We start from the raw sequence: 18,432 nt of genomic DNA on the forward strand, positions 1-18,432 counted from the left end.
AAGTCTTTTACTTTTGTAACAAGGGTGAACTATAAAAACTCAGGTTTGTAAAATAAATGCATTTGGATTCTCATAAGCAATAAATCATATATATATATATATGTATGTATATATATATATATATATATATATATATATATATATATATATATATATATATATATATATATATAGATGGCTTAAGAGTTAGGTCTCATGACCCTTCATCCTTATGAAACTACTCACTTATAGTAAGAAATAACACCGACGGTGCAATTTGCAATAACATGATAATAACAATAATAATAGTAGCAAGAGAAAAAAATAACAATAGTAATAACCTGAATAAAATTGCAATAAATGGTAAAGAGGATCCCTTGCTCCAAGGGAGACTTTTATAAAAGTATTCAAAAAGGTTTCAAGAATTCTACGATAAAAATCGGTTCTGTTCTTTCTCTCAAAACTAAATAAATAGCCAAAATTGTAAAACATGAATATCCTAGACTTTAAATGCCATAAAGGACAATCCCAAAATACCTCAAAGTACCAAAATAGATGTCTAGTGACAAAAAAGGAAAGAAATCAAAACTTTCAACGAGCCTCTATTACGGGCACCTGTAACAGAGCTCTGGATTTTGTATGGGTGAAGACATCAAGGGGGAACCAAGTCTTGGGCCTGTTACGGGCCATAACACGCGTTACGCGCACCCGTAACAGAGCCCTGGTTTTAGTACTGGAGGAATCTGTCCTTCGCACGATTCTTCGTATTTCTTCAAATTCTTGCCCTTTTATCGTCCAGAAAACTTATTTGAACCTGAAATAGACTAAAGCTACAAACCAAAGCATAAAGCAAAGAAATGAAGGGAAATACAACGAAAAAACGATTAAATAGCGATGCAAATAATGAACGAAAACGATACAAAGACCACTTATCAACCAACTTGTAAATAATCCACTCATTACATTCTTACACCATCAAAGTAACCAACCAACCAAACTACGAACTACGTTGACTCTAACTTTCTCACCTGATGAGAATACGTAGGCACATGGTTGCAAAACCAAGGCGAGACCTTTAACCTAAAACTAATTATCTTCCCATTTTAACGTTTCTTTGTAGCTAAAACATTTTGGCAAGAAATAAATATTTAAACAAACATCCCTTAACCAAACACTTGACCGTAGCTATAGGAGGTTCCCGTTGAGTACAACACAAGTGAGGGGTGCCAAACACCTTCCCCTCACTTAACCAACTTCCGAACTCTTATTCAGTTGCGATGACCTTCTTATCCTTTCCTGTAGGATTTTTATCAATATTTCCCTTATTCCTTAGGAATGAGTAAAATATATTGGCGACTCTGTAATTTTTTGGCTGCGACACTTTGAAGGAAGATTTGGTTCAAATTTTTCATACCCAATATTATTTTGAAATTGATTTGCTAAGATATTGATTGAAGATTTATATTCCATGAAGAGATCTTATTGGATTTGCTTTTAATTATAAGATTTAAATTTACGCTTGATGAGAAAATCTCCAATCTGTATAGAAGATGATTTAGAGTGTGATTCAGTTTTTGCAAGAGATTTATTCTGAATCCTTTACTTGAGAAATTATAATTATGTTTTATATAAAGTAAAGATTTTATTTGATTTGTTCAAAATTTAGAATTTTGTTACGTGGACAGATGTCATGCCAGATGTTCCAACAATCTGTGAGACATCTGTCTCGGACTGTTACTTGGTGAGCAAGATAAATTAAAGCATATCTTGTCCTTTTAATATTTATTCCTTTTCTGTTATATCATAGATATAAGTGTGCTAGCTTGAGTTTGGATTTGGAAAAGATCTCATTTAAATAAGATTGCATGTGGAATAATTAATTTGTATCAATCAAGGATCTCAATCTTCCAAATAAGGATTTGATTGATCATGTGTTTTTTTGAGGATGTAATCCAAATCAAATAAAGCAAGAATAATCAAGAGATTCAAATTTATTTAGAGTGATAAATCAAGATTGGAAATCATTATTATTGAAGATTGATCACTCTGTACTTTTTAGAAGTCCAATCGAAATTCATGATGGGCTTTTGGAGCTGGACTTTTGTGGCTATATAAGGAGTTCATCTCCTTTGTGAAGACCTAGACCTCAAAAGAAAATATCTACTCATTAGGAGAATTTTGTTTTAGTACAATCATTGTTTTTGTTGTAATAATTTGTTCGAAGATACTAATTATATAAGCTTGAGAACATAGTATTAGTGTGTTACGATTGTTTCACCATTCAATCATATTGTAATTGTCCAAACATAGGGAAAATGTTTGAGTGAAAGTGAGAGGAGTCTTTTATTTAGGAGTAGCCTGAATGAATCTTCAAGGGTAGTATTAGGAAAGCAGTCTTGAACTGGGAGAGTTCAGAGTAAGCCCATTGGTCCTTCTGACTATTAGGAGTGGAGTCATTCTATAGGGAGTCTTGGATAGAAATTCACGGTTAGTACTAGGAAGAGAGGCATTAAACAGTATTTGTTAATCAAAGACTATGTGTACTTTTACTATTGAGAGTTGATTTCCTTTCTTGGGTTAGAAGCCTCCCAGACGTAGGTGACGTTACAACTTACACCGAACTGAGCTAACAATCTTTTGTGTTCTTTATTGCTTAATGATTCATTTACTAGTATCTATTAATCAATTATAATAATGTTATACAAATTGTCTCATACATTGTGTCCAACATATATCTTGTGAAAAACATACTTTCAATTGACATTAGTATTACTAGATACTTTTTTTAAAATATATTAGCAATATTAATTTTAATTTTAAAAATAATACAACTAATAATATAATTGAAGAATTTTTCAAAAAAATAATTAAATTTATAAACTATTTTTTAATAAATTTTTATAGTTAAAAATAAATAACAAGAATGAAAAAAATATTTTTTACTACTTTGATATTATCATAAACTTGCAGTATTATAGAAAGTTAATTAAAGAGTTAATATACTTTTGTAAATTTTTTTTATTCAAAATTCTATCACATGAAATATTGTATAGAAAGTTTGAGTGTTTGACTCTCTAAACAATAATTCTCTTATTTTATCTCAATTTTGTTTGATATAAAATAGGAAAATGACTAGAGAACTGGGTCAAGTTTAAATTCCTAATTAGTCCAATCATATTCTTATTTATAATAAATATTTTAATAGAAATGTATAAGGTATTTTTATATTTTAAAAATTAGTAATATTAAATTTAGTGTTTAATTTAGAAATATATAATGAATATTTTTAGTCACTTTATCATCACAGAATGTGATTCCACAATCACAATTGATTCACCGTTTACTCACTTTATTATCACAGAATAATCTTCAATCATAATTTAGTCACCAATTTCCGTTACAAATTTTATTTGGGTTAAATGCAATTCACCCCCTCCCATTAGGGCGTGTTTCAGATTTGTCCCCCTGAATCTTTTTTTTAAGAAGACACCCTTATAAAAGTGTAAAGCCAGTTTCACCACACCCTTTTACTACCAATGTTGACTGGGCGTTGCATGATTGGCTGACGTGGCAAAGGAATAATTTTTAAAAATAAAATTTGTGAACAAGTCTTTATGTTAGGTTTACCCCCCGTGAATTAGAAAAGTTAGGGTTCATTGTTTGGGTTGGAGAAGACGACTTGGAAGCACAACGAAGTGGAGGAAGACGAATCAATGGACGGCAACGGCGAATGTTCAGAGGTTAGTTCCATTAATCGATGTCTGTAACTTGCTTCTACCATGGTTTTGTAAACTTTTTTCTTACATTACGTTTAACATTTCAGAACAATGTACTGTTTAATGTTGTGTTTCGACATGGAGGAGAGTTTATTGATAATAATGATGGTGAAACGATTTACAAGGGTGGTGTTTCTACTCTGATTTATGGGGAACATATAGATGACTGGACAATGCATCATGTTCTTAACTTAGTAACTGAGTGGGGGTACTTAGAAGGTTCTTTTAGGTTGTGGACCAAAATATTAGACATAGACCCTAATTACTTTCAGATTAGAAATGATGGGGATGCCTATGATTTTGCTGCTTATGGTTGTGCGATGCAAGTGGATGGGGAAATTTTTGTGGAACATGATCCAAGTGTAGTTGGTAATTGCCCTAAGTTTGTGGCTGATTTAGAGGTTAGTGATGAAGAGGTTGTTGAAGGTTTTAATGATAGTGAGGATGAAAGGACAACTGCCATTGTTGATGGGTTTGATGAGCTTGATGGTATTGATGTCACTGTACCAATTAGGGAGGGTCCAGTCATTGCAGGTTTGTTACCATGTCCAAAGAAGAAGAAATATGATGATGATGAGGAGGAGTACCTTAGTGAAGAGCTTAATAGTTCTGACCCTGATAACTCAGAAGATGACAAAAAGCCTAAGTTTGAAAAGTTTAAGAAAGAACAACTTACAAAGGATTTTAAGTTTAAGTAGGGTATGGAGTTCACTTCCCTAGATGACTTTAGGGAGGCTATACGTGAGTGGACAGTTTTAAATGGGAGGGAAATAACATTCATAAAAAATGAGGGATATAGGGTGAGAGTTGAATGTAAGTCCAAGTGTGGTTTTTTAATGCTTTGTTCCAAAGTGGGCCACAAGCACACTTATGCAATTAAGACTATAAAGGACACCCACACATGTGCTAGGGTTTTGGATAACAAAACTGCAGATTCAAAGTGGGTGGCCAAGGCAGTTGTAAAGAAAATGCAGAATTGTGACAACTTGAGGATCTGTGATATTATTCAAGATATGAGGCAAAATTATGGATTGGGTATCACTGTGGGCAGGGCATGGAAAGCAAAAATGATAGCAAGACAAATGATAGAAGGGGATGCAGACAAGCAATATTCAAATTTGTGGAGGTATGAAGCTGAATTGCATAGGGTGAGTGCTGGAAACACTATAAAGGTCAACATTGAGAGACCATCACCTTCCATCCAACCAAGGTTTGGTGCTTTCTTTTTATGTTTTGAGGGATGTAAAAAAGGGTTCATAAATGGTTGTAGACCTTTTATTGGGGTTGATGGCTGTCATCTAAAGACTAAATATGGAGGTCAGTTGTTGATAGCAGTGGGAAGGGACCCCAATGATCAATATTTTCCACTGGCCTTTGGGGTTGTTGAAACAGAAACAAAAGAATCTTGGAAGTGTGGTTTATACAGCTGTTAATGGAAGATATTGGAATAGAGAATAGATATGTATTTATCTCAGACCAGCAAAAGGTATTGCCTCCAACATTTAATTATATACTTTTAGTTTTGTTTTTAAACTAATTATGTGTTATTTATCATTGTTGCAGGGTTTGGTGGCTGTATTTGAAGAAATGTTTGAGAGAATTGAGCACAGACTTTGCTTAAGGCATTTGTATGCAAATTTCAAGAAAAAGTTTGGTGGAGGAGCACTTATAAGAGATCTAATGATGGGAGCAGCCAAGGCAACATACCATCAAGCATTCTTGCAGAAGATGACTACATTAAAGGCAGTAGATCCACAAGCTTGGGCATGGCTAATGGGAGTGCCTACTAAATCTTGGTGTAAGCATGCTTTTAGCTTTTATCCTAGGTGTGATGTTTTAATGAATAATATCTCTGAGTCCTTTAATGCAACAATCTTATGCAGCAATCCAAGTGAAGGCAAGCCAAGAGAAGTCAATCCAAGTGGTTTTCTGAATAATGCACATTTGGTGTTTTTTGTATCAACTAAATTATGCACATTTGTGCTTTTTGTATTAACTGAATTATGCACATTTGTGCTATTGGTAATGAATCAAGTACGCATTAGTGTTAGTTTTATATGATTTTGAATTATCCACATTTGTGCTTTTGGTTATTTCTCAATTATGCAGTAGTGTTTCTCAATACACGTTCCTCAGCAAATTGAACCAAATTAAACTGTTAACAAAATCAGCAAACTCTTTCCAAATTTTAGACAAAATCATCAAACTCCTTCCATTAAAAACATGTTTCCAAGTATATTACACATCATCGAAAATTACATCATTCAACCCTAACTAAATTAGACAAATTACATGAAATTGTAAATAAAACCAACAATCAAACAACACAAAACAAGATAGCTGCATATTTTTCCTTTTCTGAACTTCAACCTTCATCTTCACTTTCTCCAGTTTGTTTGACTATGATTCCAGTTTCATTTGTAGTATATCACACTTCTTACAAAATGGTGAAATGATAGTTTCTCCTTTGTTGAATTCGACAATTTCATCATCCCATAGAAATAGTTCACAACTATTCTCAGTCTACACAAAATGAGATGGAACCTGAGTTAGCATATAGAAAAATCAAAATTAGATGATGAGATAAACATACTCACCCCAGCGCTTCGACATTTCCAGAATTTTCGGTTGGGGTTTTGCACTGTGTTGGCTCTCCACATCTTCATCGTTATACCACACCCACAACTGGGCAAATCATACGATGATACTGATCCAACCGTGCTCGCGTGTGAATTGCATCCAACCATGACTCCGCGATGATTGAATTGAATGGACGAGGAAGAACAGGGTAAGCACAGGGCTGGAATTGAATGGTACGAGCAATTATTCAGTTTGGGGGAGAAAGAAAACCCTAGAATTCTATTTATTTTTAAGAAGATAACACAGTCAGCATTATTCCTTTGCCACGTCAGCCAATCAGTCAAAGCCCACTCAACATTGATAGTAAAAGGGTGTGGTGAAACTGGCTTTACACTTTTATAAGGGTGTCTTCTTAAAAAAAAGATTCAGGGGGGCAAATCTGAAACACGCCATAATGGCAGGGGGGTGAATTGCATTTAACCCATTTTATTTTCATGTTTTCGTCACCTAATTTTCCTTTGAAAATTTTTAGGCGCAGTTATTTTTCTTGAATGAAATAATGATAGATGAGTTTCAGATCTTGCATCAAACCTCTCGAAATTACGCTGCCTCGTCTCTCCGCCAACCACCTTACATGCCGTAAAACTCGGTCGTGTTTTCTCCAACAGTCAACTGCCATCTGCCGTGTCCCGTGAATTACACATGCCAGGTTAACTGGAACGAAAAAAACTCGAGAAATGCAACGACAAACGCTGCGCAAGCACGTTTGTAAACCGTAACTATTCGGAAACTAACCAATTCACCGAAGAGGTTCGGCGGTTTTCCAAAGAGGAGGTTCACCGGAGGAGAACGTATCTCTGCTCCGTTTGCACCGCGCAATACTACGTTGTTCATAATTCGTGCAAAGAAATCCGGCGGCATAACTTCTCAAATGTCTTCATGTGTTACGAATCCGACGATCTTGGCAATGCCAAGACTGTCACCGTCGACAGAGGGGGTTATGGAGATGGCAAAGGAAAAGTGGGGAGCTAACGGATACGGTACAATGAAAGGCCTAATTCGTGTCTGGTCAGATAAAGAAAATTTCGAAGAGGAAGAAAACAATGGCAGTGAACATTTGAAAGTTGAGAATAGATTGAACACTGATTTGAGGAGGTTTGAGATGATATTTCCAAGTGAAAATAGTTTAGAGAAGAGAGTAGATGAATAGGAATTACACATTACACATCTTGAAGAACAAAATCTAACACTTAAGGAAAGAATTTTTGTCATTGAAGATGATTGGGAAAATTGAAATGGCGTGTTTTATGTTTGGAGACGGAGGGAATGACATCACATGATTTCAATAGAGACAATGTATGCTTTAAGAAAAGCGTCGGAGATGATGGAAAGAGTGATGACAATTAGTGCATATTTGAAATTACGACGATTCAACGGTCTCGACAAATCTCCTGGAGATGATGGAGAGAGTGGTGACAATTAATGCATATTTGAAATTATGACGATTCAACAGTCTCGAAGAATCTCTCCATACACATATTGTGTGTGGTGGGAAGGGTTTAATGGATTTTCCAGATGGTTATAGATAGTTATTTTACTATGAATTTGATAGATGTAATAGTGCAATATAGTTTAATTTAGTGATTATTGTTGATTTGAACTCAACTCCATAAATATGTATCTTGTGAGTTTAGTAGTTTGGACTTCAAAACAACATTGAATAAAAAATCAAAAATCCTTTGTAATGTTTTGTTAAATATCTTTTTTGTTTGTATCAAAGTTTTCCTTCATATGTTTTTATTGTTGGTACTTACTTCCCATTGTTAAAAATCATTGACAAATGCAACACAAGTCGAAGATACTTACCTCTCTTATGAAAGGAAGATATGAAGTTCGCACTTAGCAGAGGGTTCAGCAAAATAGAGATCCAATCGGAAAACAAAAGTTTGATCGATAAAATTAATGGAAAGAAATTCCATATTGGAGCAATTAAAGGTATTAAGCGAAAAAATTAGAACATCAATACTTACTTGTTGTAGACATGATTTAGGAATAAGGGTTATCGTTCTTTTTACCTTGATTTGAATCCTGAAAAGATGAGTGACCAGATCTTCTTCTGTATCTCACTCTCCCGTTCACAACTCTCAATGGGGCAAGTTGTGGAGCCGTCAGTTATGTTTCTAATTTCGTGATTACAGAGGGGACCAAGCCAAATAATATATATAACCCTAGTCCCTACCCATTATGGGCCAAGAGTTTAAATTTAAAGCCCACACTTTTGCCCACACCAGTCAGGTTTCAGATACTCAGGCTTTAATTAAAAAGATTACTTAACCAATAAACGAGCCTATTTATGCACCCCCATCAGAATCACGACTAACCCGTTTTTCACAAACTAAATAACAATTGATTGTAGCCCATAAAATATTAAATAATTCTAACATTCTCCATCTTGGGCAAAATCAATTGTGTTATTTTAGATTTAAAAACACATTTTGAAAACGACTCTCGGGTTAACGACTAATTTCTTAAAATGCGGCTACATTTTAAGAAATGCATGATTCCAGGTGTAATATCTGAATATGACTCCATCCAAAAAAAGTCAAGTAGTATCGAATCATGGTGATTATTATATCTTTTATTTACATGATACCTTCCACGGTTACAAATACTACGGACTTCGTTAACTAGTCATTAGTGTGGAGTTAGCATGCCAATGTGATCCTACAGCCAACTGCTATTTTCTTTGTCAGCCCTTAACAATTTCTCTCAAATGCATTAAAGCCAAAGAAATTGCATGGTTTTACAAACCACAACGCCTCTGCTCCATTATGGCGTCGACCACCGACACAGTGGTCTCTTTCAACGCCGAGCTTAAAATCATACCTCAGCTCCAATATGGCATCGACCACCGGTATAGTGGTCCCAAAGATGCCAAGCTCAAAAATATAATCATGCCTCGAACTCCAACTAGTGTCGACCATAGGCACAGTGGTCCCAATGACACTGAGTCCCAATTTTAACAATTGCCATATAAATAAACAATGACAAATAATAATAATAATAATAATAATAATAATAATTATAATTATAATAATAATAATAATAATAATAATAATAATAATAATAATTGCATTGCCAATTGCTCAAAGTTGAAAATGTAACACCCCCAATTCTATACTAAACAAATAAGGCATACATTTGCATAAATCAGAGTAAAGAAGCATGCATCTCATGAGTGTAAGTTTATTGAGTGTGCCTAAGAGGGGGGTGGATTAGAACTTTGAATATTTATCCGGTTTTTGAATACTTGTTTTTCTTATTTTTCTGGTTTGGTGCAAGAGTTTAGAAATGTGTTACTTTCTTTTCTGGTTATGATTTGTGAAAGCGGTAAATGCGGAAAAGTAAAGAACACAATGATGTATATTGGTTTCCCTCACAATCCGAGAGTACTCCAGTCCCCTTTGTTGTACCCAAAATTTGCCCGATCAAATCTACGTCTATTAATTCATCAGGGGTATTAAAATAAGGGTCATGAGTGTCATACCCCAATTGTTGACCCGCATTTTATGTGTCCATTTGCATTTCATTTGAAAAATTCAAAAATATATACGTACATTCATTTCATACATCATTTTAGAATTAATAGTATTATTGTTTTTTTTTTTAAAAATCTTTTTAGGATTTATAATTTTAATTTTAAATTCAATTTAGATTTAAATTGAGTTTTTAATTAAAATTAATAAATCAATTCTATCATATTTTTGTTATTACTTGTTTTTATTTTAATAGGTGCAATTCAATAAAATGAAGGTCCAAATTAATTGAGTCTTGAAGGCCCATTAGTAATCTTTGGTCCAAGTCTTTTTTTTACAAGATTTTTGAAGCCATGAAGAAGAAGTAGTTGTGGACCACACCAAATAGTCACGATTTTTGCAAGGTTCAAGTTTTCTACGTATCAGTTTTCACTTTTCAGTACAGGAAAATCAAAAACTCAATTTCAATCCAAACTTCATTCAAGATGTAATCCCAGCCCTCCATTCAACTTTCATCAAAGGTTCATAAGCAATTCAAGGTTCACACCTTTGACCTTCAGCAAAACAAATTGAACAAAAGCAGATATTTTACTTCAGTCACGTTTTCATCACCACCTTGCCAGCTCACCATCCTTCACGGATTCTTCACCTCTTCACACGCTTGAGCAATCGTTGGCACGATTTGGCATTCATCAAATTCACCTATAAATACAAGCTTGATCAGCACTGAAAGGGGAGGAAAAATCAGTAACGTTACTCTGCCAAAATTGGTTAAACCTTCCTCCCATTCATATCTTCAAAACCCTTCACAATCATTCACCTTCGTCAACCGAACCTGCAAGTTAAGCTTCACCATCACACTTCACCTCATAATCTATACAAACCTACTCCATACACCTTAAAACCTTCATCCACAAACAATCCATAACCTGCCTCAAAATCCAAACAACAGATACAACACATAAACTTCCAAAAAAAAGCTTCATAAACGAACTCCACAGTGCTTCAAATCCGAACCGAATCGTAACCTCATAACAATTTTCAAACGCAGAAAATCAAATCTACATCATCGTTCCCTCAGCACATCAGCAACTCCACGACGAACGTTCCAGCAGGCTAATCGGGATTCACACAAATCTTCACGCATCATCACCAACATCGCTGCACTTTCAAACGAACCGAGTCAGAGTGATGCACACTCAACGATTTTCAACATTAACCGATTTACAACTCAGCTTCGACGTTCATCCGTGCAACAACAACACTCAACAACAACAAATCGCGGCCGAATCGAACTCAGAATCTGAAAACAGAGGAAGCCGCGAGTTGTATTGAAGTAAGGAGATCATGAAGGGAAGCTTGTTGTTTGGTTTGTTTTAGAAGAAGAACAACAAAAGGGGAGAACAGAGGAAAAGAAGGGAGATCGTGGAAATTGAAATAAACAAGAAGAGGTGGACCAACTCCTCTTTACTCTAAGGCTTTGTTTGAGTTTTGGGCTCAGATTTTTTAAGCCCATGTGATTTGCTTCTCATCACGCTCTTCCAGCAATCCACACCTCCCTCATTGGACTTCAAATTCAGTTTGGGCCTTCATCATTAAGCCCAGCAATGCCCTAACCTTGAGCCAGCACCTCTTACTCTATCTTTTTTCATTAATATTTGTTTTTAGTGTTATTTTTTAATTGATATTTTCAAAAATACAAAAATCTATATTAGTATTAGTTTTTATTATATATTAAAAATATCAAAAAATATTTTAATGACTCTTAGTTTTTTTTAAATATCTTTCATGGTTTTTCAATATATATCTCTTCTCCTACTCCATTCTGATTTTCTTTGAATCACATATTAGAGGCCTAATTCCTCTCTAATGTCAATGGACTTAGGGCGTCGATAGGATGAAAATTCGAATCCACAAAATTAAGTGATTGAACTTAGAGATGGAAGAAGTTTTTGAATGTGGTTCCATCTTTCACTTCTTTTTATTTTGATCGATGAAAATCTTCAACATCATGTGAATTCTTTTGGATTCTTGATGAAGATGAGACCGCTACCTATTTTCTTTTCGTGCGGTATTGCTTCCAGAGAACGATCTACATATCATTTTCTAGCATGCATTAGCACAAAGATTGTTGACCGGCCTCGTTGTAGGGTGATTTCTACATAAATCACTTGGCGATCTGCTTAACATAGCGCAATATTTCGTGTCCCGAATAAAAAAGATCAAACACGGAAGAGAATTGTATGCGGTTGATTTAAGACTTATGGAATTTTATTGTGTAGTCGCTATGATTTTATCAAGCTTCTGATAAAGTTCCATTGAATTTAAATCCGAGAACATCCTTCACTCACCATCGATCTTTATTACTAACTTTGATAACATACTTGACAAGTTTCAAGATGGTTATCTTTAACATCTAACAATTGACTTTAATTTCTGCACTTTATTATATTGTTCTTTATTATTTCTCGCTTTATGCTTTATTTTATTATTCATATGTTTATGTTTCCGCTATTTTCTCTTTGTCCATTTGGACGTAAGTTTATGTTTCCGCTATTTTCTCTTTGTCCATTTGGACGTAAGTTTATGTTTCCGCTATTTTCTCTTTGTCCATTTGGACGTATTGTTTATGTTTTCGCCATTTTCATTTTGTCCACTTGGACCATACTCTATTTTTGTGCCAAAACATTAATAAACAACTTGAAATCTAAAAAACACATAAGGCTCTCTATGGACTATTGGTTACTCTCCTGAGCATTTTGGAGATTTGGACTTGTTGGACTTAACACCTCTGGACCCTATTACTCTGTTGTTATTCTTTCTGGCATTGGATTGTTGTCTGTTGTTGTGTGCAGGTTTTCCCTCGAAAGTCCTTCATGGTTAATTCCAAGGCATCTTGATAAGGATTTCGTCCATATACAGTCGTTACTCTGCCCAATTTTCGTTAGAACTTTATGATGTATTCAAGTGATGCTAAAGACAATAAGTTCATATGGATTCCCAAGTGGTAATGCATTGGTTTAGTGTTGGTAGTCCAAATAGAGGTGTCAAAAAAGCCCTATATTGTAAAGCCCAAATAATTAGGCCCCTATATGGCCCCATTTTTTTAAGCCCTTTATCAAATGATAATTTATAGGGCCCCATATTTCAAAGCCCCATCATATTTTGTTTTTTATGGGGCCTAAGTAAGGGCCCCAAAGTATAAATTTTTTGAAACTAAATTGTTTGAAAATTAATTTTATTTTGAAAAATAAAAAATATTTTTTACAAAATTAAAAACTCAGTTTATTTTTAAGAAATTAAAAAAAAATCAATTATTCCAAAAATATGAAAAATCGATTTTTTCTAGAAAAAAATATTTTTTTTCGAAAATATAAAAAGTCAACTTTCCAAAAAAATTGATTTTTTATCGAAAATATAAGGCGGTGTTTGTTTGGGAGATTAAAAACTTATTCCCAGGAATCTTAGATGGGAATATAAAATATCTATGTTTGTTATAAAGAAATACATAATTATTCCAAGGAAAAAATTATTACCAGGAACTTTTTATTCCCACGTAGCCGGGAACTTCATTCCCACATCATGAGCATGGGAATTTTTCATTCCAGTCAGTTTGTGTTAATTTTTGTGTAACTACCATATATATATATATATATATATATATATATATATATATATATATATATATATATATATATATATATATATATATATATATATATATATATATCCACTAAACATGCACGTTTCATTTATTATTGGATAGGATTAAGTTTTCTTTTGTATGATGTAATAGTTAACTACTTCTTATATTTAATGAATAAAATAATTATAAAATTCATTCCTTTATATTATTTACATAACAAAAAGCTTTAATAATTTTTGAAAATTTTAAATAAAAAGTTCCTGGGAATTTTAAATTTAAACCAAACACAATTTTTACAAATGCCTAGGAATAAAGTTCCTATCATTATATACCTGGGAATAATTTTCCAGGGATAGAGTTTGGAATCCGGAAAATAAACACTCCCTTAAAAAAGTAGACTTTTTTAAAAAAACCATATTTTTGTCGATTTTTCAAAAAAAAAAAGTCTATATTGTTCGACAATATAAAAATTGACTTTTCCGAAAAAAAACTAATTTTTTATCGAAAATATGAAAAATTGACTTTTTTGAGAAAATCATTTTTTGTCGAAAATAAAAAAAAATCAATTTTCTTGTGGAAAATATTAAAAGTTGATTTATTTGAGAAAAAATTGATTTTTGAGTCGAAAATATAAAAAAATCGATTTTTCCAAAAAATATGAAAAATTGAATTGTGTCGAAAATATAAAAAATCGATTTTTCCGAGAAAAAACCAAATTTTGAAAGTATAAAAAATCGAAAAATTCAAAATTTTTAAAATATATAAAAAAAGTCGAATTTTCCAAAATAAAAAAATCTGTTTTTTTCAAAAATAAAAAAAGTCATTTTTTTTATTAAAAATAAAGAAGTCAAGTTTTTTTAATGAAAAATAAAAAAGTTAATTTGTTATGAAAAATATTTGATGAAAAAATTAGGGCCTTGAGGCCTTACTTAAAATTTAGGGGCCTTTATTTTAAGGCCCTACTTATTTTGGGGCTTATTTACTTTTGAAAATTTAGGCCCCTTATATTTTGAGGGCCTTAAATATTAGGCCCTGGCCCTTGAAATTGACAGCTCTAAGTCCAAAGGATGGGAAATCTATATGAACTTATTGTCTTTAGCACCACTTGGGAAGTCCTAAGATCTCTTTTTGTTTTAAAAAAAAACAATCTTTGGGTTTTCTTCGTTCTTTTCCCTTTTCCTTTGGAAATAATAAAGCGCGATGGTGACTTTCACTGAAATATTGAGTCGAGTCAATTAATGGCTTCGATCTCAGATTTTCCCCGCTACAATGAGGTTTAACATTTCTATTGTTAAACTCATTCTCTTATAAGCTGGTTGAGTAAAAAATGGGGTGTAGTTAATAGGTATTTCTGGCCCTATCATTTGGCCCAATCTACCCCATTATAAGGTTTTGACCTTTTGATTAATTATTTATTCAGGGTTTATTTGTATTGGATTATTGTTATTGTGATATTATTATTATTAACTATTAGGATTTAAGTATTATTATTAAGATTAATATTTTTAGGGATTATTAGTATTAATTTTACTATTTATCATATAGGCATTGTATTATTATTAATCTAATTATTAGTGTTAATGTTTAACATTATTATTTGTTGTTATTATTAATACTATTTATTAAGTTAATTAACTAATGGATTGATGTCATGGTTGGGCCAAAACACGCTAGCAAATCTGGGCCCAAGGGGGTCACGTGGGTCATCAAGGGAGTGGACCGGGTCAAACCAACCCGGCCACTGTTCACTTCCTCTTTGTTCTCAAGCCAAACCCTAGCAGCGCCGCTTCTGCCATCTCTAACCCTAGCTCAAGCAAGCTCAACCAAAGCCCAAATCCAAAATTGAACGAATCTCAGAGGAATCAAAACATAAATCAAAATCAATCACAGACTAAAAACGTAAATCAAATATTCAATCTTTTTCATTAATCAATCAATATATTACAAAATCAATTTATACAAAATAACGGAGATCACGAACAAATCAAACCAAAACGAAACTAAATCAAATAACCTAAATCTAAGTTTCCCTAAATTGATTAAAACCTAACTATAAATGGAAAAAGAAATCAGATGAAGGGGGGAACGCTTTTTGGATTTCTGGAAATTGGAGAGCCGCGAACAAAAACCTTTAAAGCTTCGTCTTCATCGTACCTGCAAACGAAGAGCGTGAGAGGGATTAGCGAGGAGCTTACACGTTCCTGAAAATCAAGACAAAAGGTAAATCTGATCCAACACTTAGCTTAGGGTTCCGATCGTTTATTTCCATGTGTGTTTATTGGTTTTGTTTGTTTTTTCTGGAAAATTTATAAGGCTATGTTTGGGAGTTTGGAGAGGAGGGGAGGGGAAGGCTTCCGAAAACGAATTTTTAAAAAAATATAGAAAAATATTTGACATTTTTTGAAAAAATGATTTTGTTTAGAATGATAAAAGAGTCATTATCATTACAAAATTCTTAATTTTCAAAATAGTATAACAACCTAAAATATATTTGAATAATCTATGTAAGCCCTCCAAAATCCTCCAAAACCCTCATCCAATACAATTTTTGAGTTCCTCCATTTTATGGGGTTTTTGGTGTTATGAATAAAACTAAACCCTCCAAAACCCTCCTACCCAAAATCCTTTTCTTATTTTCACCCAATTCTTCCTATTTTCCAAAGCCCTCCCCTTCCCTCCCCTCCAAACTCCCAAACATAGCCTAAGGGTTAGGGTTCTTAATAACTATGGTTAGGGTTCTTGGGATGAAGTTAGGGTTAGGGTTCTAGGTTGAGATTAAAGGATGAGGCTAAAATCTGGGTTTTGGGTTGGAGGGTACGGAGATTGGGGGTTGAGGGGGATGAAGATCATAGGATCTTCATCGGATTCCTGGGTTTCATAGCGGAGGGACGGTGGTTGGTGGCGTCTTCTGGGTTTTGGATGCAAGAAGGTGGAGATAACAAAAAGATGAGAGGGATGGAGAGTGAGAGAAGATGAGAGGGTGAGGAGAATGAGAGAGAGAGAGACCGAGTGGGGAAGGGGAAGAACTTTTGGGGAAAATGGAAAGTGGATGGAGACTCACCTCTTTCTCTCTAAGCTTCGCGTGACACGTGGCCACTAACAGGCCACGTGATTGGTTCATCACGACGACGCCCCTTTCACTAACTATACATGCAGGCCGTTTGATGTGAATAAACGGTCCTGATCGCTGCAAGCATACCCGAGGCCATGCGCCTGTACCACACCTAATCTAACAGACTTCAACCTCAAGTGGGCCTAACCCAATACTTTTAACACCCTCCAATTTTTCTTATCCAATACAACATACACCCCCCGCGAAATTAAAAAATAAAATTAATTTACTTGTTAATATTATGTAGTTTGGTCTAATTTTGTTTTTTTTATGACTTTTCTTCGATTCGATTATATTTATTAATCGCGTTGGTGAGGAGCATATTTAAATAAAAATAATAATAATAAGATTAATACATGCTCTACTCAATTATTGTTAAAAGCTTATTTGTTAACCGTTTTAATCGAACCAATTGATTGCGATAGTTAATGATAGAAATTATTTTATTTAAAATTCAAAATAACTTATACGAAACAATTCAAATCATTTATTTAAAATACATTTATTTTGCTAAAGGGTTTTAACTAATTCTATTGGTTACGATGATTAGCATTTTTTATCAATTTGTTATTTATTTTAACCAAATCTATTGATTATGAGGAGTAACGATAATTAATAATAATTAAAATACATCAATTTGCTAACGGTGATAATTGAATCAATCGATTAAAATAATTAGCAATTCCTATTAAATCTGTTAATTATGGTGATTAAATCTATTAATCATCGCGATTAATAGAACATACAATAATTAGGGTTGTACGCCACATTCAAAACACATTTTCATCTTCAAACTATCGATTTTCAAAACTACGATAAGGTAATTCAAAATACCTTCAAACAACCTCATATTAATCTAAGGCGTACAACCCTGCCCCGAACTACGTAGAATCTGATCCTCCATAAGTAGGTACGTAGGCACTTGGTAACAAGGCGAGTCCCCTTCCCCAAAACCTCAATTCATTCAAATCTCACTTTTCACCCTATTCATGTCCTTAGCTATAAACCTTAAACCTTAACGTCTTTAGCCACGAACCTTTGCCTTAAACTCAAAACCTTAGGATAGGGTTAAGGGTGCCTAACACCTTCCCTTGACCCGAATATAATAACTTACCCCGAATCTCTTAACTGCGTAGGGTTTCCTATTCTCCCTGGTAGAATAGGTGGCGACTCTAAATTTATATTATTTAGGGCACGTTGCTACACCCTTTCAACATGAAAGAGATTTTACTATTGTTTGTGACTTACACAAGACACACCAAACACTAAGAACAATCCTCTTGGATTTTCACTAAGTACATTAAGAGAACAATCCTCCCTTAATGACTCACTTGTTTCCAACAATCCTGGACAACAAGATTTCAACCACCAAGAACAATCCTCTTGGATTTACTAACTTGATTATGAGATCAATCCTCTCACTAATAAAAAACCCTTGCTTCCAACAATCCTGGATAGCAAGTCAATAATAACCAAATATATTTGAGTAGAAATGTTGATGAACATATATCAATCACTAGGATTGATCTTCTCTTTCATGCAAGACAATTTACAATGATATAATAGTCCTCAAGTGTTTATGTATGAATGAGAAACTTTTCTAACAATGTGCAGAAAAAGTTTCAATGAAAGTTCAAGTATGAAACACTTGTATGAAAATGTATGACAAAAAGGTGGTAAATTGTAATGAAAGAGGTGAGATTTAAATCAGATGTTTATGGTATTTACATAGGTATTTACATCCTTTAGAAAGAGTATAAAATGATCAAACAATGCAATGTTTAAGGTTTGAAAAGATATTTA

At 33.6% G+C, this 18,432-nt stretch overlaps 1 protein-coding gene across 1 annotated transcript; it reads left to right on the forward strand.

The window, feature by feature from the left end:
- Positions 1-4,456: 4,456 nt before the first annotated feature.
- LOC131637602 (uncharacterized) lies at positions 4,457-5,188 on the forward strand. The gene has a single exon (XM_058908199.1). The coding sequence runs from the start codon at positions 4,457-4,459 to the stop codon at positions 5,186-5,188; it is 732 nt and encodes a 243-aa protein (XP_058764182.1).
- The last annotated feature ends 13,244 nt before the right edge of the window (positions 5,189-18,432 follow it).

The sequence above is a fragment of the Vicia villosa genome, unplaced genomic scaffold, assembly GCF_029867415.1.
Source record: "Vicia villosa cultivar HV-30 ecotype Madison, WI unplaced genomic scaffold, Vvil1.0 ctg.002054F_1_1, whole genome shotgun sequence".
Classification (NCBI taxonomy): Eukaryota; Viridiplantae; Streptophyta; class Magnoliopsida; order Fabales; family Fabaceae; genus Vicia; species Vicia villosa.